The following is a 25,988-nucleotide window of genomic DNA, read 5'->3' on the forward strand; positions in this document are numbered from 1 at the left end:
GATGTACGACTTTCGTACACAGGAAGTTAGCGCAATATTTTGATGGAAAAATGTATTTTATTTTTCATCACCAACTTGCCGAATTCGTCTGCTATTAATATTGCGCTGTGCGATGTTTTATTTATTAAGAGTTGGAATTTTTCTATTCCTGTAAATAATTGACAAAATGAGAATGTAGTACAATTATTTACGTAAATACATTTTTTTAATTAGTTGTAAATTTCGTGACATGTTTCGAGAATTAATTAAAGCGAAATAATTTTTTGCTTTCACTACCTTTAACAGATAAAAATAAATGTTAATGTTCTATTTACTTAACTTCAAGCTGATATTGATTATAAAAATTTTATTCATATATTTACTCACTGATTAGACATAATTATTATCATTGCTTTCTATTATTATTGATTTTTTTCTACAACCAAATCGAAAAAAAAATCGGAAAACCTTTTTCATTAAAAAAATACATGTACAATAAGAGTAAATTTTAATTTTTGAAAACTTGATCAATTTCAACAGAAAATCCCACAAATATCTCAAAAAAGCGTTCCAAGTTATAATTTTTTTAATGAATAAGGTTTCTCGATTTTTTTTTTCCATTTGGTTGTCGAAATAAATGCAATAATAATTAAAAGCAATGATAATAATTTTGTCTAAGCAGTGAGTAAATACATAAATAAAATTTTTATAATCAATATCAGCTTGAAGTTAAGTAAATAGAACATTAACATTAATTTTTATCTGTTAAAGGTCGTGAAAGCAAAAATCAAGCTTTAATTAGTTCTCGAAACATGTCACGAAATTTACAACTAATTAAAAAAAATGTTTACGTAAATAATTGTACTACATTCTCATTTTGTCAATTATTTACAGGAATAGAAAAATTCCAACTCGTAATAAATAAAACATCGCACAGCGCAATATTAATAGCAGACGAATTCGGCAAGTTGGTGATGAAAAATAAAATTAATTTTTCCATCAAAATACCGTGCAAACTTCCTGTGGACGAAAGCCGTACATCGTCCACTATATTACAACCTTATTACAACCAATTTCCAGTAGTATTTTTCTTTTTTTTTTGCTTTAATAGCTGCCTCTAAAAATATGAGAAACTTAGCATCATTTACATTGATCTGCTGCGATTGACGGGATTGTGAGTGAGGGAGTTTACCTCACTTCCCCGTCTCCCCATCATACTATCTGCCCAAAATGCTTTTTGACCTATTCCGATCTTGTGTTGATTTCATTTATGTTACATTGTTGAACTAACTTAAACGTTTGATTAATTCACTTTCAGTGCTTCAAAATTTGGCATCCTTGGCTTGATGGAAGTTCTGGAGGAAGAAATGCGATTGCTTGGAAAAGAGGACAAAATCCACTTCACGACAGCATGCCCTTTCACCATAGATACCGGCATGAATCACAGTCCCACCTCTCGGTAATTGTGACCTGAATACTTTTTTCAAGAATGTTAAGTTCAGTATATTAACCAGAAGACATGATGAAAAGCATGTTTAACAAAATATCATTCTTGAGTAGAAAGTTCACACTTGCTCACAAATGCCTAAAAATCCTGTAGTCAAAAACAGATGTTGAGAGGGAGAGGGGAAACTACAGAGAAAATATGTTACTGTAAAAGTCAAAAATTTGGTAAATGAGAGCATTTCCCGGGTGAATATCAACATTCACATACCAGGACATTGACGAAAGACTGAATATTTTCGGTGAATCACCGGTGAAAGTTGATATTTTCCAATTTTGATCTTATAGGTAAAACTCAGCAAGAGGAGGAAGCTCATGAACTTTGTTTCTCCTTTCAACTCGAGATTCTTTATCTGAATTCTGAATGAGCGGTTCCGTATTAGTTTTCGATTTTGATATTCGCTAGCTTTATTTATTTTTTCTTTTGAATTTTTTTTCCTTTTTTTCTCACTCCCTTATCGTTCCTCACGGATTTATCGCCCCCTCGAGGAGCCAAATCGCCCACTTGGGGGCGATAGCCCGTGAATGGGAAACCACTATCCTTAACAGAAGAACCGATTTTGATATTCTTCTTGCTCGAAAAAAGACTTGATCGCAGGGGTGCCCTCCTAGGGGGGGGGGGGCAGGGTGCAGACTGCGCCATTGACATTTTTAGGGGGTTATTTTTAGGGGTATTTTTTTCATTTGGAGGGCTCTTGCTTTTGAGGGGGTCTCCGCGATATTTAGGGGGGTGCGCCCTTGCCCTAAGGGGAAGGCACCTCTGTTGATCGATAGTGTTCTTAGGAGCTGTCCACGAATGATGTTACGATTTTAGGGGAGGGGTGTCATGAAATTACGCGTTTGTGACAAGGGGGGGGGGAGGGGTAACAATAAGTCTGACATTACGCCTTTTTTAAAAATAAGTACATAGTAATAAAAAAGCGTGACATGTGACAAAAAAGGGGAGGGGTAAAGTTCAGTGTGACTCTTTGTGACAAAGGGGGAAGATGGCGTCAAAAATATTGCAAAACGTGTGACATCATTCATGGACAACCAATTAGCTAGGTCTCCTCTTTCTAAAAATATAATTAAAAACCACAAAAAATAGCACTTTTTTCGTAAATTTGGTTTATGCAAGTGTTTTTATTTCGCAAATTTAAATATATGTATTTAAATTTTATACTTCTTCTGTCCCGCGAGGTTAATTTTAATTGGAAATGAGGCAGTCGGCCCGTCAGGGGTTTTTTATTTTTTAACTTTCAATCTTACTACTATTATATATGCGAAAGTTTGTATGGATGTATGGATGTTTGTTACTCTTTCACGCAAAAACTACTGAATGGATTTTGATGAAACTTTACAATAATATAGCTCATGCATCAGAATAACACATAGGGTAGTTTTCGTTCCATTATGGGGGGCAAAACCCTCTTAGGGGGGCAATAAAACACAATTTTCGTATAAATTCTCTAATATGGGGATGAAAAAATACTTGCACATATTAACATTATATGTCCATCGAAAGCTCTGATTTTTCTGCTGAAGATGGCACCTGTTCGAAATTTCTAAGTAGAATAAAAAACGAGTTACAAGCTTTTTAGTTCCATGTTCGAAGGCTTTCCTCAACTCAATACAATATTTAGTGTAACATCTCAACTCCCTGTCGATAGCGACTATTGTTGTATTGTTGACTATCTTTGCTTTTCGTGACTGCTCAAGGCTTTTCTCAAGCCAAATCTTAAAGTAAGATTTTTGCACAAGATTGGCAAATAATACATGGATTTGGTTGATTATTTTCCATTTTAATGCAACTTTGAGGCAATTAATGGGTTTTTTTAAAAATTTATTTGAGTTGAATGGATATTTAATTGATCAGCAGGAATATAGCCAAACTTTTTTTGTGGAATCATTTCAATAGCTAAGGCATTTGGCATTTTTTTTCAACTGTCGCTCTTTTTGAAACTAAAGACTATGCAATACTGTTTCTCGGTTTTTCACCATGTAACCAAGTATCGCCAATTCTTTAACATTTCTTTCTTTAAATTTGTTAACACTTAAAATAATTTGCCAACTAAATTAAGCGAATCCATAAACAGCACAAAAACTTCCATTAATTTGTCTTCGCACACACTTTCAAACAATTGCAAAATTTTTACTGTTTATTGGAAACATTTCGAGTAGCATCATTTTATAATCACCAGAAGTATCTCTGTATTTGGCGACTCTATTTCTTCGATGAAAATTAGTAACACACAATTTTACAAAGTAGGGAGGAGGAGTCTCATTTAAGGTATCCCAAAACGATTAACGCAAATTTAAGAACATTTCAAATCGCACTAAGGGATTACGGGCAGCTACACTTTTTAAAAGTTTGTACTTCAATAGCAATATAGAAAAGGTTTTAGACTATGCTAAAAAAGAAAGAAAAAAAGATAAATCTTTTTAAACAAGTGAAGTTTAATTTTATATTTTCGAAATTCCTCAAATTTGTACATGCTTAAATATCGTTTTTTCGTTTCTAAAAGAGTACTATTTTGTTCTTCATACTAATTGCCATTTTACTTTTATGGGTAAGGAAGAAGCTCTTTTTTTAATCACGTCAAAGCGGTGTGTTTTGAGTTATTTTAATTACAGCAGAAAACGAATAAATGTAGCGATTGTTTCTCATAATTACTACAGACCCAAGCAACGCCGAATATTTTTGCTACGTACAATTATCTGGTAACTAAATAAAGTCATGAAATAGAGTCTGCCCCCTATCCCGGGGCCATCGCGAAGTCAGTCGGTTTCCCTCTTTCTACCGGGCCTGCTTCAAGCGAGCGAATTCCTGGGATGAGTCATCCAAGTGATCCCACGGCGTTTGCTTACAAAGAGCATTTAGTTCGAGTCGAGTTTGCTGTCCGTTACAGACATGCAGACTTGGATGAGAATTAGAAAATTCAAAATTCTAACAGGAGATAATGCCTTAAAAATTGAGTAAGTAATATTTTTCTTTTTATAGTATTATTTAATTTATTTATTCTATATTTCGTAAAAAACGTGTGAGGGTATCTGCCTGTTAATAAAAGAGCAATTTAAGTTCAGTCTGAATCACAAAAAAGTGACTACATTTGCATGTACTAAAAATCGTTCAGAATTCTGATTATTATCATTTGTTAATCAAATTAATGTTGTGATTTAGTTAATTTTCGTTGACAGGAAAGAAAGTTAACAATAAAAATTGACAGTTCTAAAGGTTAATATGTTTGAAAATGTAAGATTTAGGTCATTTTTAAAGATGAGTCTAATTGAATTTATTTCAACTAATTTTATGCGGAAAGATTTTAAAAAAGGTACCTGTGTGACACGATGTGTAAATAGTATACATTAAAGCACAAGTATGTTTAAATAGACCTTTTCAGTTTCAATAGTTTTAAAGTACTGTGTTGAATGTACGAAATCGATAGGGGGTGATTTTGAAATATATTCATAAAAATAAAGTCCTAATAGATATCAAATATTTTAAACTGATCAAAATGCGTTTTCTAATTTTTCTGAGTTTACTACGAAATATGAACATATACAATGGTTATATATTTATTAAATATATAATCATAATAAGCCAACAGGTTTACACAGCATAATTTTTCAAACAATGTACTGTGTATCGCAAATAATTTCATCCAAGTGTTTGCTATTAAAAACTTAAAAGTACTTTAAAGACAAAAATACGAATTTCATTCTTAACAACTTTCAAGTATCATAGTGACTGTCTCAAGTGTCATATTAAGGATTTGAATTGGTTAATTAGAAACCTCATGTGATTACATTTCTAATTTCTCATGATTTTTTTTTTCCATAAAATAGTTAAAGAGGCAGTTATATCTCAGATTTCATATGAAACTTGGCTGGAGTTCACATAAACAACCATTATTGCAATTAATAAATGTGTTGGGGAATTATGTTCAAATTCCTCTGAACTTACATTTTTACGATCATTGTTATTGTTTTTTAATATTCAAATTTTTGAAAACTTTAGAACACAAACCCTTAGTTTGTAGCTTATGGGTACATTAGTAACTTTTGTGCTTATTAGTTTTGTCACATCGTTAGTAACAGATTATCACTGAATTTGTTCAATTTTAAAGCTGTTTTATGCTATTTTTTATGTTTGTAAATAAAGTGTGTACTCTCGAAATGTGTTATGTATTATTTGAAAAAAAAAATTTCTCACTGAATTTTACTCTATTCTTGAATGTTCTGGTTGAAATTTTCAGATTATTTCGACCAAATAAGATTAACATAATCATAAGCAAAAAGACGAAATTTTGTAAAATCAGGATCTTACTTCTAAAATGTTAATAAATTTTAAAAGGTCTGAGAATTTTCGAAGTTGGTCATTTTAAACACCAAATTTAAACTGATCAACTACCAAAATATTTATTTTCAGATTATTGTATCTCACAAATTTCAAAAATGTAATGAATAATCTGTTTTCTTTATTTAAGTTTTGACGGCAGTAATCTGAACTTACAGCATTTTTGTCGCACTCAATTAAAATTTAAAAGAATAATTACAATTCAAAACATAAAAAGTACATATGTTAAATACTTAAATGTATGATAATCAAAAATACCATTGCACTATTTATATTGCTTTCTGATCTTTTTTTCAATGAAATATGTATGAGAACTATTGTTTGCTGTGTATATGTCAAAATCAACTGAAGATACTGAAGTTTTAAGACTTTCGTGCTCCATATCGAATTGTAAGTTTGAAGAGAAGGGATGAAGCGCTTAAAAGTATGGGATCACGTGGATTGCGCAATTAAATCTTGAAGCAGGCCCGGTAGAAAGAGGGAAACCGACTGACTTCGCGATGGCCCCGCCTATCCCCAGTTACCGTCGAAGAAAGATTCATTCTTGGCCAGAAACGGCCAAATACATACAAAACATTTTCTTTATAGCATCTTCTGTTCGGAATTAAAAATCATATCTTATGAATATAGATTAACCAAACATTTTACGCAGTTTCTTAAACTTGGCAAGTCTCTGCCGAATGTATGGTACTGTGGTCCTTTGGCGATAAATAATGGATTAGAATTTATTATTTTACATCTTAACGTTGCTTTTAATTGCAAGAAATATAAAATGACATTTTAAAAACGTATTTGATAGGCAGAGTTATGATAACGTGTTCGAGACGAGTGTTCAAAAATTTTGGCGCTACAGCCATTACAAAAGTTGCATTAAAATGTAAAAATTCCGCCAAATTAATTTTGGTAAAAAGATCATTAAGTACTATGAGGTATTGAAGTTGAAATTAATCCGCCAAATTAGTGAAACAACACTTTTAAATAACATCAAAACTAATATTAAAATGTAAATTAATCCACCAAATCCATTTTTTTCATCTCCAGTCTTACCAGGCGACCACTTTAGTGCATTGGCGAATTATTTAAAACTTTTATGAAACTTTTCATTTTCTTTTTTATTTTTTGTGTGTGTATTTTTAAGGGTTAATGATGCTAATTAGGATTTTGGAGAATTAATGTCCCTATTTTAATGGTGACAATGGAGAATATTGTTCTTTTTTTTTTGGTTTTTATTTGTTTTTTATCCTATGGGACCTGTGCTGAACTCATGAAAATTTTTGGAAATAGTCATAACTGAGAAAATCAGAGGGAAATGTTTTTGAAAACGCTGATAGAGACGATTCTAATAGAGACTTTTGGGAATTTTTCTCTTTTCGAAATGAGAAGTTTTTTGTACTTTTATCCTCATTTAAATTGGATCTTGAAAAAAAAAAAAAAAAAACAGTTGTGCTTACTCTGATTTTAATGGTATTTTTACTCTGAACTTTTTCGTATTGTAATCAGGACTGTTTACGTTATTTAGAAACAGTTGATTTCCTTCTGGTATTGATTTTAAAGGTTTGATGTTCTGACTCTAAAGGGACAGTATTAGAATCAGGATTTGTAGTAATTGTTGATCCTTTTTTGGGACGATTTCTACGATAAGAAGTTATACATTATACAATATTTTTTTGATTTGCGGGGTAGCGCTGGATGTATTTGACGGAGATCGGAATTATAAGGGAACTGTTTCACTTTATTTAAGAATAGTTGACCTCACTCGAATTGGATTTTTTGAGAATTACCAAAACTAAATTCTTTACAATTCCTGAAGGTTTTCAAGATTTATTTTGTGGGATTTTTTGAGTGTCTTTCAAGATTCGCCGACATTTCATTTACCAAACTTCCCCCTGATTTTCAGTTTTAATCATAACTTTTGATACATTTAAGGGGGCAGGCAATTTGAAATGTCAACCAAACTAGAGAGAAACAATTTTTTGGTAACTATTTGACCTCTGCCTGTAATGACCATTAACTTGAATCAATTGAAAAAAACTACATCAACGTGAGCGAAGTCGCGGGTAAAAGCTAGTTTAATATAAGTGCCTATTACATGATTTCAGATTATACTAGCTGCGTGCCCGGCGTTGCACGGGCTACCTAAAAAATGTAAGAGCAGTCCAGTTGATGCTTTTGTAGTACACTGACACTAGTTTCTAACGCGTTAAGGAATAAATAAATGCGCGTAAAGCAAGGTTTGCAAAACACCAGTAAAACATATTTTTGCCAAAACACCTCATCAACGTTAATAATCGTTATCAATGATACAAGTTATGAGTACATTTTCAGTCAGCACAAAAGGGGAAAATATATGCATTATCAACTATAATCTTTACTCACGTTAAACTGAATTACATCTGATAGACTATATCGGAAATATTTATGCACAATAACAATCCGCTTTTTACATAAAATAGTCTACTACCCGGCGTTGCCCGGGTGTTTATTAATGCAACATACCACTCAGATAAATATTTGGATGGATTCTATCCACATGGTCGTACAAGAATTGCATCAATCCGTTTTCCAGGTACAAACCCTCAAAGAACTCAAATAACTTGTAAATCACTCATTTACTTTACGACGTGCACGGTCCTCCTCGAAAATGAAAGTTATGTCATGTGACGCGTATTTAACAATCAGGCTTGAACAAAAAAAAAAAAACAGCAAAATTTTGCTGCAGATTACGGCAAAATAATCGAAAAGTAAACAACTTAAACACCCTGATTACAGGAAAAGCCTTAAAACAAAAACAAGAATTTTACCTGTTCATATTCGAGAAAAAGAAATGGCAACAGATCTTTCATCTCAATGATTTTCTTCACGCTGTAAATTTTAATAAAAGCGTTCATCCGGAAAGTTGAGTTGAAGCACTGAATAATAATTTGAATGGAGGAAAGCCTTCGAAAAATATGGATTTTATTTTGAAATCTAAGAGTCATAATTAATAATTTTTAATTGATATCTCCGCTAATTATTATCGGAGGATTATGTTAAATAGCCAAACATGAAGACGGGAGGATGACGAATCCATCGATACCTGGTTCGATGGTCAGTTCACTGTCGTTCGGGAGAAGAAGCTTGGACATAGATAGATAGATAGATAGATAGATACTCAGATTTTATATGTATAAGATTTGGAGCATTCAGCGGCTCGCATGTGACCTATGGGTCACAGAATGAGTATTGTAGGTGTAAAGATTCTTTAGCTTCCAAACTGATTGTGTATAAGTTGGCTTGCCAGATTTCTGAAATGTTCAACCGGGACACCGGAAAGCCCCCCCCCCCCTTTCCCCAGTGTCGTGAATATTCAAAAGGGTACACAACCCTGGCTTGTCTAAGGTGTTTTAAAGGATAGTTCATTCTCAATGCTATGGATAAAAGTTTACTAATTATGAACCGAAAACAGGGGTAATAAAACATGACACAAGCAGATAAATTTAAACATTTTATTTCCTGCATGTTAATATTATCAACTTACATCAAGCACGTGGGGAAATAAATGGAGTGTTTTCCAACTACACCGATAATAATCTCTCAGGTAAAAGGATAAAGCGAACATGATTTCCTTGCCTTCGCCAAAAAACAGCCACAAAGTCAAACAAAGTCAAATGCTTCACAACCAGTTACTCTCAGAGAGTAGTCTTGGGGAGAATGTACAAAATTTCAGGTTTCAATTCATCCAAAAGAAAGAGGGGGATCTAATGTTGAAATTCTGTTTCCTTTTTACCTAATTGACCCCAGAGGCGTGCACAGAAATGTTGAGGCCCGGCACAAATGACTTTTACGGGGCCCCCTCCATATTGTTCACCCCCACGTCTCTACATATATTTCACCTCTTATTTTAAAAATCTCGGGCCCCCTTCAAGCTCGGGCCAACAGGTGTCCCTTCTCCCCCTCTGTGCACGACCCTGATCGACCTGATCCTGTTTTCCGTTTTAGAAGTGCAATATTTTAATCGCGGCCTTTTACGAGTTGTTGAAAATTCTGATTTTTAATTTTCAGTTTTGATTTTCTAACTGACTTCATATTTATATCGCAGGATGCAATGCCTCTGTCCCATTTTAGATGTGAAAAAGACAGCCGCCGACATTGTGACGGCTATTCAAAGGGAGAAGACGCTCATAACAGTACCCTCAAGAATGCTGTATCCTCTTCTTGTGCATAGGTAAGACTTGGCTAAACAGAACAGAATTATATGATGCCCAAATGGAGATAATTTCTACAATGAGGCACATGCCCTCCCCCCCCCTACACATACATTTACTACAGTATCCAGATCGTGCGTCATGTCTCCCTTTACAGTTTTGACAAACTTAAAAGTAAGAGTATACATCCATAAAATATGTTTTAATCTCGCTCCCACAATTTTGCATTGTTTCAATAGCTTTATTTAACACTTTAAAAGGGATAAACACAGATATGATACCCCCCCCCCCTCCAAGAATGAGACCTCTCTTTTAAATAAAGACTACAATAGTCTAGAAATATATACAATAATTTTTTTTTTAAATTCAAAAAAAAAAAAAAAAAAAAGTCAAAGAGAAAAAGAAAAAAAAAAAAAAAAACCACGATGACCACAGTGGCTAGTTTACAGATTTCGGGTCATAATATCAAAATTAAACATTTCTTCATGTGCAGTTTTGGATCTCCCCTCGCAATTGCGACATAGTAAATTTGCCACTGCAAGTCCCCTCCTCCCTTGTCGGAGCCCTTGGTACAGTTATTGCCATGGAGAAGGAATAAATGATGGAGAGTGAAGCTCTTCTATTCTTGAAGCAAAGATCCCAAGTCACGTGAAAAATTTTAAAGTAAAGCATAGGAAGAAATCGGGTTTCTTTCATTCGTTTCACGTGAAACATGTCTCCTGTTCGTCGAATTTGGACCACGTGACTTGAGATCTTTGCCTTTGCCCTTCCTAAGCCAATGATTGGATTCGCTACTAAGTTACTAATTCCTGCTCTAAGGTTATTGCGCGATCACCACCTCGTGCTCCCCCTCCTCCCGAAATATTTCGTCTTTATTGCAAAAAAAAAAGTAAATTGGTTTCAAACTACCTTTTCTTTTGGTAGGAACTCACACTAACCCCAAGAGATGTGTTCATTCAAACATTTTTTTCCTACTAAAGCAATGATTGTCCGGTTCAACAGCATCAACTGTGAACCCGCCCCCCCCCCCCCCTAGTTTTAAATGATTTGAATCTTAATTATGAAGCTAGTTATAAGAGGAACAGTGAAACAATTTTTATTTCCATCGCTTTTTCCAGGATGATTTTTAATATAACTTTCGTACGATTTTATCTCTAGCCGTTTTTCTAATCTAACTCCTGCACAGGGAACAAGGGATCATCAAAAAATTTTTTTCCACTTACTTGAAAAATTATTGTCCGAAAATCAATACATCGTATTTTCTACGTTAACATCATAATATCTTTTCTTGCAGGTTACTGCCAAAGAAAGTAAAGCAGCTGATTTGCGACTTCTGTCAGTACAATATGATACCAAACAATGCTTCGGTAGACCAGCTGTCATAAAGAAGTGAATTCATTAATGTATATAAAACAATACAAATTTAAAAAACTGTTGCTTGTATGGGAAAATGCTATGATCATAAGTCTTCTTCCAAAAACAGCGACATGGATTTGTCGGATACCACATGACGAAGGCGAAGCAAAATGTCTTTTATAGTTCTTCCACGGAGAAATGGTGGATGAACTGGAAGCGGAAACAATACTTCGTTTTATAATAAGGTAGGATTAGCAAGAAAACGCAGGCAGTAAAGTTTTTGTTGCTCGCTGATCATATCTACTACAAAATAAGCGTTATGTTTCACTCGACGTTAAATCCCGGTTATCACAAATTTGCCATTTCAACTGCGCTTGCGCGCGGACTTTGCTGATTTCGAAACTCTTGCTCAAACTAATGAAAAACATTTAAATTTGTTAATATGAGAAAAGAACAGATAAAAATTAGAAATTACAAAGCTATCTTTGATTTAGTTTTTACGCCTCGGTAAAGATTGAGTTTTGCGTCTTAATTATTAATGGATTCGGAGCCTGATTTTTCTATAAAACAAAAGCCCTTTTCAGGGCCAAATTTTTAACCTCAGAAGAGCGTACTCGATCTGCAGCATCACTTCCAATACAAAGCGGAACCCTCAACCTAAATACAAATGTATAATACTAAGCTGTTTACGCCTAACGTAAAATATCCGCAAAAGACGGATATTTGTAACATTCCGATCATTTTTGAAGTACATAACGTATTTTACGTTTACGCTAAATAAATATTTCCAAACCAATAAATATTGAAGTGTCATTTTTCTCTTTTCTTTATAAAGATTATCAGTTATTCATATCCGTAGTTTCATATAATGTATCCCGAAATCGCTGTGAAAATACTCTAATCGCATTCATTAATTTGTTGGGACTCTAGCACAACCTAAATATAAACTAGCAACACGAAATCTTAAAACAGAAAGCCCAAAAAGCAAAGTCCGCGCGCAAGCGCAGTTGAAATGGCAAATTTGTGATAACCGGGATTTAACGTCGAGTTTATGTTTCCGCTTCCAGTTCAACTGCCATCTGTCCGTGGCATAACTATAAATGAACAATATTTTGTTTTATTTTTATATTTTTATTTTTAATGCATTGATATTGAGTTTTCAAGAAAGAACTATGTGTTCATTTATTAAAAATAAATTTGTTGTGTTTTCCCCTCTACTAAACGCCTTGGCGATCAGTTTGTTTGCTTCTTTTCATGTCCTCATTCCAGATCAGTAACATAGAAACAAGTATCACTTGTTTCCATTATTTGATTTATATTCTACAAACAGGGAAAAAATATTTAAAAAATGAAAACAATAAGTCCATGCATTGAAAAATCAAAATTGAACATATTGCTTTGTATTGTCGCAGCGCAAAATGAGGAATAATCAATCTCGTCAAATGACAAAGAAACCCTCTAAATCTCAAAGAAGTAAAAAATTGCAAACAAACAATTTTATAATAATTATTCACGAAATGCACTTGATCTAGCTCCAAATATACTCAATATCTTTACTAATAATAAAGCTCAAAGTCTCTCTGTCTGGATCTCTGTGACGCGCATAGCGCGTTGGGCCGTTTCATGGAATTTGGCACAAAATTAGTTCGTAGCATGGGGGTGTGCACCTCGAAGCGATTTTTCAAAAATTCGATTTTGTTCTTTTTCTATTCCAATTTTAAGAGCATTTTAGCTAGATAATTATCATAACGTGGAACCGCAACACAGGCAAGCAAATTGGCGAGAAATTCACCATCCATTATTTGTAAATATACAGGCGAACCAAATGACCTTTTAGTTTTCTACTACGAGAAAAGTCGTGCGGATACCACTAGTTGACAATAAAAATAAAGAAAATTTTACAACACATACAAAATTCCAACAGCCAGGTTATGCCATCCAGATTGCAGTTTCGCCCTTGTTATGGACCCATCAGTCTGGAATTGTCAATAAATGAGCTGGAGGCAGATGTTCTTTCATTGATAAAACTCTAGACTAGCAACTCTGAATAGTAGCCACCGGTTACCTAATTTACAAAAAAAAAAAAAGGGGGGGGGGAGCCACTTTTGCCCTTTTTCTGTCGCCAGGACACGATTACTTTTCAGGGAATTTAGGATCGTAAACCCTTTTACCACGGAAAAATGTCGTGATAGTAAAAACGGACTGTTTTTAAATACAAGTAGATGTAAAAACGTTTAGAATCATTGATTTTATTACTTTAACTGAAAGTATTTAATCTGAAATGAACGACAAAAAATAGTTTTATATGTTTTCTAAATCAAGATAACTCGCTTTAACTCGAGACTCAAGAGAAGGGCTTAAATAGCGTTAGCATATGTGGCCTAGGTAGAGTGGCGCTCGTAAGCCGCTGCAGCATTGCCCACCGCCTTGAATCATTGAATTCGATGTTGTGAAAATACTAATTTCTGACTTAAACCTTTTTCCAAGACAAAGACGAAACATAAATTTTTTGATAAAGACAAAAAAACCCGACTGCGTAAAAACCAAAAAAAGAAAAAATGTATAAGCCCAGTAGTTTAGAATGTTATTAAGTACTACTGAATAACTACACCATTGAAATAGTTTTATAATCGTATACAGGTAAAACAAATCATAAATTCAAACGCAGAAATAGAAGGATCAACAGTCGGGGCCCATTCCTTTCTAAATCAAGGAACCCCGTAAAATTTGAATGGGCCCGACTGTTGATGCTTCTATTTTGCTTTTGAATTTATGATTTGTCTTATCTGTGTACGATTATAAAACTATTTCAATCGTATAGTTTTCAGTAGTAGTTAATAACATTCAAAACTACTGGTCTTATACATTTTTCTTTTTAGTTTTTTTGGTTTTTACGCAGTTTTTATTTAATAATTTTTTATTTTACACTTTTTAGTTAATTTTTACTTTCTTCTATATCTAATATATAGAAGAAAGTATTGGATTCGTGCAAATTTTCGAATTTCGAATTTTGACGGATTCGAACGTTTTGAGGTTTGCTGAGTCCATTTCGACCATTTTTGGAAAATGTCTGTCTGTCTGTGTGTGTGTGTGTGTATGTGTGTATGTATGTATGTGTGTGTGTATGTATGTGTGTCACGTCTGTGTGTGACCAGTTTTTTGTGGCCGCTCTACAACAAAAACTACCGCATGAAATCGAACGAAATTTAGTACACATATGTGCCCCTATGTGAACTTGTGCCCATTAGTTTTTGGCGCGAATTCCTCCAAGGGGGGTGGAGCAATGGGACGTTTTTCGAGTTACGCGTGCTTGCTATTCCTCAGGAAGTTACTGGCAGGTTACTGGAAGTTACTGGCGGAATCAAACAAAATTTGGTCCATATGTTGGTATTAACAGGAACAGGTGCTGATTCAATTTTGGTGTCAATAACTCAAACGGGGGTTGAGCTATAGAACGTTTTTTGTCGTCAATTGTGACTGCTGTATCTCAAGAAATAATGAACGGAATGAAAGAAAAATTTATCGGCAAGTAGCCCTTAGTGGGTATAAGAACTGATTTTATTTTTGTGTCAACAGCTAAAAAGGGGGTAGCGCAATCACCCGTTCTTTTTTTCCATTTTGAGTGCCCTATCTCAAGAAGTAATGCTACGTTCTGGTTGAAATTTGGAATATATGTGAATCCATATGTAAACAGGCTTTGGTTCTATTTTGACGCCAATCGCTCCAAGAGGTGTTGATTTTTTTTTTTTTTTTTTTTGCGAATAAAAATATTTTTATTAATGCAACAATAAGAAAGATAAATCGTAATAGATTGTCGTCTGCGTATTTCTCGTGATTTTAATTGTATGGAAATGGTAGGAAATATTATCTCAATGATTTAAAATTTTTAACTGTTGCCATGTTATGTTTGTTAAAAAATAAAATATTTGTAATTCATTCAAGCAAGGCTTTTAAAATAACTTTCAATTTTCGCTCTTTGCTTTGCTTTTGCAATAATTCAGACATTGGGATAGTCGTCAAGTTTTTGCATGTGTCATTTTGTTTTTGTTGGGAATATTGCTTCCTCGTCAAGCATGGGGAGGGATCAGAAAAAAAAAAAAAAAAAAAAAGAAAGAAAAATATAGAAGAAAGTTTCGTGATGGCCACAACATACTAGTTATTGATATAGTTAGTGATTATAAGACGGTACATTTCGCTATCTTGTCATTTCATTGAGAGAGTTTGTAGCGTGAGGTTTATTAAGTAACTTGCAGTGGTCTAAACTACTACTGATAATTAGTCCCTCTAGGGACCTAATTCGGCTTAAAGCTACATGTGCTTGACCTTCAGCAAAAATGCGCGAACTTAAGTCAACCACAGCGCATAAACAGCCTGTATAACTCATGATGACCATAGGCGGATTTACGGGGGTGCCAGAAAGTGCGCCGCACCCCTGACATTTTTGTTTAATGATTTTTCATCAGGACACACAATTTAGAAAATCTCTAACCTACAATCCAAGTTAATTTGCTTGAAAACAAACCCAAAAATACAATAATCAGCAGTTTATCGTGTAACCTGCGTGTGTCACCGAACTTCGCCAGTGCGAGAGAAATTGTGCAACGTATAAAGAAGAATACTTTTATCCATTTGAAAAGAAAAAAAAAATTTGAATTTTGACATCTTGAATTCAAATTATGTTTTTCGCAGTCACGAGTGTGTGTATGTAGGCGTGTGTGTTTGTGTGTGGGGGGGGGTATGTGTGTGTGTAGGGCGCATGTGTATGTGTGTGTAGGCATGTGTGTTTGTGTCTGTGTGCTGGCATAAGTGTGTGTGGGTAGTTGTGTATAGAATGTGTGTGTAGGAGGGGGTATGTGCATGTGTGTGTAGTCATATGTGTTTGTGTCTGTGTACAGGCATGAATGTATGGGTAGTTGTGTGTATGTGTATGTGTGCGTTTGTGTGTGTGTGCGTGTGTATGTGTGTGTAGGCGTGTGTGTTTGTGTCTGTGTGCTGGCATAAGTGTGTGGGTAGTTGTGTATATGAATGTGTGTGTGGGAGGGGGTACGTGCATGTGTGTGTAGTCATATGTGTTTGTGTCTGTGTGCAGGCATGAATGTATGGGTAGTTGTGTATATGAATGTGTGTGTGGGAGGGGGTATGTGCATGTGTGTGTAGTCATTTGTGTTTGTGTCTGTGTGCAGGCATGAATGTATGGGTAGTTGTGTGTATGTGTGTGTGCGTGTGTATGTGTGTGTAGGCATGTGTGTATGTGTTTGTGTGCTGGCATAAGTGTGTGGGTAGTTGTGTATATGAATGTGTGTGTGGGAGGGGGTATGTGCATGTGTGTGTAGTCATATGTGTTTGTGTCTGTGTGCAGGCATGAATGTATGGGTAGTTGTGTGTATGTGTGTTTGTGTGCGTGCGTGCGTGTGTGTGTGTGCGCGTGTGTGTAGGACATGGATGCAACCTGGAGACGGCTTTCGCTATAGGAGCAGCATCGTGAGGAGCCGGTCGACGGTGATGATGCGGAGGGTGGCGGTGAGAAAATAAAATGATAGGACATCAAAACAGTCAAGTGAGAACAATAAGCCATCGTGATAGCTCAAAAAAAGATAAATGAACACATTTCTTAAATTATTTAGTATTCAATGCTGTATTATTGAATAATTGTATACTCTGTAACTGAATATTTATGGGTACAAAGTACAATCATTACAATTTCTTTTACTTTGATATAACCATGGCTAATAAAGTCAAAAAAACATGGCTATTGTTATATACTTTATCAAAAATCATTAAAACTGTTTCAAGTTCTTGCACATCATTTCAGTAAACTGCTATAAAATTTACTCTGAAACCAATTAAAAACCAGCATTTTTGAGGTAAATTTTCAAAAGAAAACCCTCCCCCTAGATCCCTGTAAATGTTGCACCCCCAGAATTCACAGCCTAAATCCGCCTATGATGATGACGCGAGCAAGGAAACGTCGTCAGACAATTTTTCTCGCAAAATTAAAAAATCCTGTCAGGGAAGTACACGTCGCGAAACTCGGTCCCCTGAATCACGACAAAAACAAATGCAATATGTTAGAGATGAAAATCGAATTAGTAGACTTTCTTTATTTTGGTGCATATTGCACAGGTTTATTTTGATGAGGATTACAATCTGAGTGTCTTGCCTCCCTGACGTATGATATATTTTTTATTACAGTACAGAACGCATATAAACAACACATGAAAGAATTTACATCACAAAGAGGGGAAAGTACATCCGGAGCAAGGATGGGAGTCGAACCCACCGCCTCAAGTGTGAGAAGCAATCGCTTAGACCAATCGGCCACTAAGGTCCCAATTAGTAGTTTTAGTAAACAAAAAAATTCAGGTAGTGAAATCTACCTGCATTTGTCGCACGCTACCTGCGTGCGACACAATCCCAAACTGACAAGATGGCAACAGGTTGTTAATATGGTGGGTTTTGATTACTGTCATGTGTTTAGTGACACTCCCAAAGTTAAGACAAATCGATTGACGTAAGAATTAGCAAAATTCGCCAAGGCATTTAGCCCCTACAACGCCACATAGGAACAAACATACATACATACATACATAGACTTATAAACACAATTCCCTTTGCGTCGACACGCGCAGTCGGGAAAATAAGTCTCACAAGAAAAGAAGATTTTTGATTTTGACCAAATCTGAATAACAAGTATCGAATCTGCAACAACAAAAATAATATAACTAACTTAAACAGTGCAACCAGGCGAGAAAACAGGAGGGAAGGGGTGGTGGGTCATACCTCCCTCCTCCCTTTTTGACCCAAGATAGCGTAAAACTGGGTTTTGGGGACTTTTATTTCGAAAACTTCGTCCATGACCCTACATTTTTCCTTAAAAATGACACTTATGGAAACCCCTTCCCTCCAAAACCAAACCCTTGCGGAACTGACCCCTTCCGAAATCAGCCGCTGGATCCGCCCCTTGGGGGAAACTCATTAAATTTAGAAAATATACATAATCTGAACTGTAGACCAACTTAATACAAGAAACACATTGATATTATTTCATATTTATTTTATTTAAACTTTAACTCCAATAATATTTATAACAAAAATCACATTTCCATATTGTACATCATACAGATGTTGTACACATCAGTACTTCTGACAAAACATTCAGAACATTCGAATTACACTTTCATGTTGTAATTCACATTCTAGGACATCATAGTAAAATCGTGATTGAAATTTACAACTCTCTTCTCAAATGAACATGCTTCACAAGAAGCTACCCAGTGTACAATTTACGAGAAATTACATAACTCAATGTTTAAATATGTATTCTAGTGAGGAGTTGGCCTTCCATGAAGGTGTTGTATTTTGTAGATGTGGTAACATCTGTCTTGAAGCAAGTCAAATTAAGAATACCGTATAATGAATGACATTTATCGAGCATTAGTTGATTGTTGACATAAGGAACAAAGTTACATCCCATATATGTAGGAACTAAATTCCACTCAGTGGCAACAGTATTTTTTTCATTGTCTAGTTGAAAAAACACTAAAACATGCCATTATTATTATAATTCAGTGTTCTGTTGATTAAAGTTAATTAAATTTGACTAATTTTTTTACAAGTAAATTTAACAGCATAAAACTTGAAGGGTACTTATTATTAAAAAAATTTAAACTATGAACATTTTAAAACTATTTTTCTCATTGTCTTGTTGAGAAAACACATGCCATTATTATTATAATTCCGTGTTCTGTTGATTAAAGTTAATTAAATTTGACTAATTCATTTACAAGTAAATTTTACAACAAAAAACATAAATGATACTTACAATTAAAAAAAAATTAAAACTATAAACATTTTAAAACTTTTTTTTCATAAAAAATTAATATTTTCCACAATACTGACTAAACTAATTTTATTTTAAATTCTCAAACAATCCCTCTCATCAGACATCAGCTTTCTTTTACATGCAACTTACCACAGATATCTTTTTATGAACAAAAAAAGGAAGTCAGGAGAGTTGGTTCATAATTTTCTTTAGTTTTTTCTAGATTCAGGAAACCCGACAAAAAATGAAAACTAGCATGAAAAGCAACATTAAAAATGATTAAAGTAACAACTTTTAAAAAGTATGACTGGACTATGGCTAGTACAGCGCAAGGTCATGACTGATGAGTCTTAAACTTATCTTTCACTTGTTATACAACTGTATTACAATACTCAGGCTACAAACGAGTACTGTAAAAGTACTATTTTTCGAGAGGCTTTAATTTTCGCAAACTCATTCTAATCGCGAAAATTTAAGTCTCGCGAAATATTTTTCCATGGCGGATTTTTCAACTTTCGGTTCTGTTCACATTAGTGATGGGCATAGTTGAGAACTTTTGATAGTCGAGATCTAGGGAATCTAGTAATTCTCTCTCATAATCGAGTGATTGACAATCGAGATCTTTCGAAACCGAGAACTCGACCAATTGATAATCAAGATCTTTTGAAATCGAGCGATTGCAATTGAGGTCTTTTGAAATCAAGAACTCAAGCGAACGAAAATCAAGATCTTTTGAATCGAGATCTCGAGCGATTGACTTCTCGATTATTTTAAATCAAGAGTTCAGAATCTGATAATTGAGAACTCGAGATCTGATAATTGAGAACTTGAAATCTGATAATAGAGTTCTGGAATGATCTTGAATAATCGAGTGATTCGATTATGAGATCTTGATTATGCCCACCACTAGATCACATTAAATTCGCGAAATTTTCAGCACGCGAATTCACCGATATCTTCATATTTGAGAAAATTACGGTTCGCGAAAAATGTATTTTCACAGTACTTGAAAAGAGGAAAAATGAAAACTTTGGTCTTGATGAAAAGTTTTTGTTGAAACCTTTCTTTTTTTTTTTTTCCATACGTTCACTCAACTACCAACCTCCCTAACAAAATACACTATAACCAGAATAAACTGTTCTTAGATTCCAGTGATTAAAACATATCACAGAAAGCCAGTTAGTTTGATTTGATCAGTTCAAACTGAATTGGCAATTTATAAGATTTAAGTAGATTAGGATTAGGAACACAATACATTTTCACAACAATGGAATACAATGCAAAATAACAGCCTTATATTAAGAAAGGAAAGGTACCAACTTATTGGAAAGGGTTCAAAGGAGGCTGCTACCTTAGGAAATTGACTTGCAAATTTAGATTATGATTCCAGGTTTAGAATGCTTAATATATATAGTCTTGTGCAAAGGAGAATAAGAGACGTCAAGTCATTCAAGATTACTTAAATTGTGGGCTTAATTTCCGCATGGAAGGGAAAACCAGGTGTTATTGTTTTAAATTTTTCAAATTGCAAGCAACCCTTTAAATCAGGAAAAATTACTACTTCAATAGGGTTGTAGACAGGGGTGCATAAGGGAGTCATGGTGCAGACTGCATCATTGAAATTTTAAGGGGGATGTTTTTAGGGGTATTTTTCCTTTTTTTGGGGGGGGGGGGTTGCTCTCTCTCTTGCGATATTTGAGGGGTGGGGTGCCATTGGTCCTAGGCATTTGAGATAGTTTATCGAAAGCAGTCCCCTCAAAAATACAATGAGTCTCTAAACCTGTAAATCCGTTACTGAACTATGTTAAAATAACATATTTTATACAGTTCAAACTGTTATATTCAGTTCAGATGGGCAAAAAGACACAAAATTTTCTTTACATAAAAGAAGATCTGTTATCATGAAATTAGAAGATGATATATTTGTCGAAGCAAATAAAGAAATTTGAATTTCTTCTTTTTTGACATAATACCATGAAAATTACCTCATCACACACACATTACTCTTGGGATATTCTAAACTTACATGCCACTTTCATATCCTAAAAAAAAGCATATTTTACTGGTAAAGTATCTGAAACATAAATTCTATACGATGGAGTTTTGATCCCAATGCGTCATTGACCATCATATGATTTTTGTAACTATGTTTATTCGTGTAGATCATTTTTTTTTCTGAATCTCTCTCTCTCTCCCCCCCCCCCACCTGTAGACCAGTAACAAGTTGTGACAAAAAGATTCCGGGTCAGTCAGGTTTTTTCTCTTTCTAACAGATAAAGTTCTACTAGACATTAAAGGACTTTTATATAAGTTAACTGAAATTTATTATGGTTTACTTAGAGTACGGTTTAAATGTAAAGAAAAAAGCTTTTTGCAGTTATTATAATTAAGTAATAAAAGCAATAATTATTCATAAGTAATAATAGGTACCTTTAAGAAAGATCACAGAAAACTATGAAAAGTAATTCTACAACTAACATAAAAAATAATCACATAAAATATTTCTTCTTTTGAATAAGGAACATTTTTTTTCGAGAACAAGAGGGTCCTAGGGTGAACATTTTTTTGCTGGATTGCAGTGTCTCAGTCAGATGACAAGATTTCAACAATGATCTAAAAGATCCCTTGCTCTGTTCCAGATTCACCATTTTCAAAACTTGTGACCAGGGCTGCGGAGTCTCAGGAAAAATGACCGCCCATAACCGTCTGCCCATAAGAAACTTTGACCCATGAAGATTCAATCTGTTGAGCATCTGATCAAGAGCTCCCCAATAGTTAGGAAATTACTCTGCTCATTAATATTAATTTTTTGCAGAAACTTCATACAATAAAAGATTTTTAAAATGAAATTTAATTAATAATCTTTTTTTTAATTTTTTAACAAACAGTTGTTCAAAGGAATTTTTCATGTGGCATCAGGTCTATAAATGTTGAAAATAAAAACAACATTTAAACTTGTTTTGTCAAAATCAATAACTTTAAATTCTGTTTCAACGTTCTCAGAAGAAAGGTTTCACAAAATTTGCACTACCTGAATGCTTTGTGGAAAATTTAGCGACAAAGATACAGAAAATTATGCTTGCAGAATTGCAAAAATTATGACACAATATAATAAAATTTTTTTTTTTTAAATTACTCTTCAGCACATGATAAACATGAATATTTACAATGAATATATAAATAAATGTTAGATATTATCACATTCCAAGTGTAGAAACAAAAGACAAGGGTGAAACAACAATCAGTTTTGAGTTTGAAATTGTAAAAAAAAACTTAATGACTACGCTCTACAACCAACTCCAAAACTAATAATAATAAGTAACAGGCAATAACTTAATGCTCATTACATTGCAACTATAATGCAAACACAAAAAGAAACAAGCTACAGAATAAATAAACAAAACACAGACTTGAAAAACATATATAAATGAATCTATTACATTAAAAATTATAATTTATCAGTTGAGAACTACAAAGTTGTAATTTTTTATAATATTTTTACAAAACATAATGCAATATCAATAATTGGAGTACCCCGCAAAACACAAAAGATGAATTCTGGGTAAAAATTTTTAAAAATCGATTGGAATTTCGCAAAATCTCAAACATATATGCAGAACACAAGTTGTGTGTCTTAAATTAATTGCGAAGTGAAAATCTTTTTGTGATTATAAACAATTTTGATTGAATTGATTAAGATATTCAAAAAATCTGTGGCTAAAAATTTTAAAACATCTTTTAAATTTCCAAAAATATCCAACAATATGAATACTTTAATATAAATAAATATAAAACATGATGTTTTCAGAAAATTAGACAGATTTTGAGTTATTATAGTATTCCTTCATTGTAAACACATCATAACATCGGATTACTTTTAACTGTGATTTTTTTTCCTTTCATAATAAATGAGATAATAATAAGCAGATAAATTAATAAATAAAACTTATCAATTGAGCGAAAGCAATATGTGCTAAAAAAACGCATGCTAAGACAAAACGACTACCAGGGCAAGTTTCTAGAGCAGGAGAAAAGAAAAAAAAATCAAGTTTACTGTAAAAATAGTCAGATGAGAAAAAAAAAAAAAAACCTATTTTTTTTTTGCTTTGATAAAGACAAAAATTAAAAGAAAACATTGGCCAGTATTAATTTAGGTGGATCAAACGATAAGTCAGAGGTTCCACAACTTTTTTGATTCGTGGCACCTTTTGAAGGATTAGAACTTCCTCACTGAACCTTATTGTATATCTGTTATATATGCATATATTGATATCAATGATACTTCATGGCACCCCTCACCTCTCCCTATGGGATCCCAGGGTGCAGGGCCCCCACTTTGAGAACCCTTGGGAAAAACAATAAAGTCAACATTAAAGAAGCAGAAAATTGCAACTTTGTGCATTAATACCAATACTTTTATCATTTATCTACTCTGCACATTTTTATTTATTTTTTTATCAATAGATGTTAAAAACGTCATAAAATTGCACTTGTAACAGTTGAATTGTATAAAATTTAAATCCAGTTAGTTTCCAAAATGTAGAGCTTAATGATTTTTGTTTTACTTTCTTGAACAAAAGGCAATTCAGTTTGCTTTAACAATAGTAGGAAACTGATTATTTTTCTTCTCCTTTGAAAGTTTGCGCAAAAAATCCCCCCCCCTCCTTTTTTGGGGAGGGGCAGGGAGCATTTTTAAAAAAAATCTTTTTCAAAACTAATGATCTATTAAATTCTAATTTATACAGAAATATTTAACCTTCACATCGAAAAATGAAAATATTTATCACTTATTAATTACGTTGGATTCAATAAATAAAATCATTTATTTCTTTTCTCCCTTTACCACAATTTTTTCTTTGAAGAAGTAAGCAAAATATGTCTTACACCTTTGCCCATCAAATTATGATGTATCCAAACTGCAAAAGGATAAAAATTAATACTTGCATAAGTAACAATTCTAGTTATTTCCAAAGGATATCACGCCGTTGTCACAACTTAGTTTGAGAAAAGATACCAAGAATCCAAATAAATTTTAAATGCATCTTTTTCAAACATATGAAAGTATTTTCTGTATATCTATCTTATTGCAGGATACCAGAAAATTGATACTGCATTATACTAACAAATACCTTTATATTAAGCACAAATACTGAAAAAATGAAATGCTATTATAAAACACAAAACTGTATTTAAAACATTCACAGAACCTTTAATAGCAATTAATATCTTAAAAATCGCCAGGAGCAAACTTGAGCAAGATTTGATCAGATGAAATGATGAATCTAACTGATTAGGCATTTTACAGGAAGGGAACTAAACAAATTTAAAAAATTGCACTTGAAATGCTTAATCATAGTTGCTAATAAACTAGCTTAATGCAAATCACAGTCAATAATTGTTAAAAATTAAGTTCAAATCAGTTATAGAAGAAAGGGGAGTTTAAGTAACCCCTTTTTCCCAGAAATATAGCTCCCTAGAGGGAGGGAATCAAGGGGGAAAAACAGCTTTTTAGTTTTTAAGCAATGAGCAACATTTCTTGTAATGACCTGTGAGAAGAACTATGCGTTATTTATGCATTTTAAACATATAAAACACAAATTGTAATAGCTGTATATCAATATCACATTTTAACACTACTTCAAGCTCAAAATTACAGTGAAGACAAAATATTGATAGGGAATAACTTATTTGAATTTTCAATTTTATTTTATAATTGAGGAATGATTTGAAAGATTTAGGGTTAAATGGGGTAAGGAGGACCCCTTTTGAGAATAGTTCGTTTTTGAAATCTTATAAAAAGAAACGGTTTTGAAACAAAAACATTTAAACTTATTCTTATTTTACCTTGGGCATTATTAAGAAACAAAAGTTTATTATTATTTTCTGAAATAATGCTTTAAATATTCTTAACTATTATATAATTTTTAAAATCGGATGGGTGTCCCACTTACCCCTAAGTATGGGAAAAGTGATTCAACTGCCTTTTATTTAAAAAAGGCAGTTGAATCATATCTAAAAAAGTGTTAAGGGGGTCTTACATGATAAAGTATGTAAATTTTTAGTGTGAATTATGTTTTTGTAAATGCATCCATTTATGAGATATTTACTATCTTTTAAATCTGTATCATGGAAAATTTCCTTGATACTACATATATACATATATATATAGTATGAAGGTATACGATAGCCTATAGGGATATACTTTACTTTTACATGTAAAGGTGTGCTTAATGAACGTAATACAGTTGATTAAGATCAATTTGAGTAAATTTGCCAAAACTATAAGTTAAAAAAGGAAACACTAAATGAATGTGTCTATGTAAAGTTGGCTAAGGAAAAACCATTATCACTTCATCCTCAGTAATTATTCCTACATCATCTGCACTATGCGGCCACTATTTCAATTCGCTCTTGCAAATTCAACAGTTTTTTTTAATTTGTATCATCAACTTCCAACATTAGACGTACTTAAATCTTAATGATTTTCTTTCATTTATGTTTCAAATACATAATCACCAGCTTTAGCAGTTTTAGGTAGCTGAACTATCAGTTCCTACTAAGTCATCATAGTTGTCTTGTATTTCACCAATATAAATATTTAATCAGAGTTGCTTTTGATTTTGAAATCCCCATTATTATAGGGGGACCCACTTACCCCGTATAGCAAATATATACGGGGTAAGTGGGACCCCTCCTCTTAAACACTTATGAATAATATTTTATACAAAAATTCTCATTGCTGTATGTACTTTAAGTTAAACTATAAGTGAAAAATTAATAAATTATCATAAATAAATATTGAAAACTA

General features: G+C 33.3%; 1 protein-coding gene across 1 annotated transcript in view; it reads left to right on the forward strand.

The window, feature by feature from the left end:
* LOC129233167 (17-beta-hydroxysteroid dehydrogenase 13-like) overlaps window positions 1-12,569 on the forward strand; it is a 46,682-nt gene extending 34,113 nt beyond the window's left edge. The window contains exons 4-6 of the mRNA XM_054867236.1: window positions 1,298-1,438; window positions 9,897-10,022; window positions 11,297-12,569. Coding sequence (XP_054723211.1) covers window positions 1,298-1,438; window positions 9,897-10,022; window positions 11,297-11,387 — 358 coding nt within the window. The 3' untranslated portion in view covers window positions 11,388-12,569. The remainder of the gene's footprint in view (window positions 1-1,297; window positions 1,439-9,896; window positions 10,023-11,296) is intronic.
* The last annotated feature ends 13,419 nt before the right edge of the window (window positions 12,570-25,988 follow it).

The sequence above is a fragment of the Uloborus diversus genome, unplaced genomic scaffold, assembly GCF_026930045.1.
Source record: "Uloborus diversus isolate 005 unplaced genomic scaffold, Udiv.v.3.1 scaffold_221, whole genome shotgun sequence".
NCBI lineage: Eukaryota > Metazoa > Arthropoda > Arachnida > Araneae > Uloboridae > Uloborus > Uloborus diversus.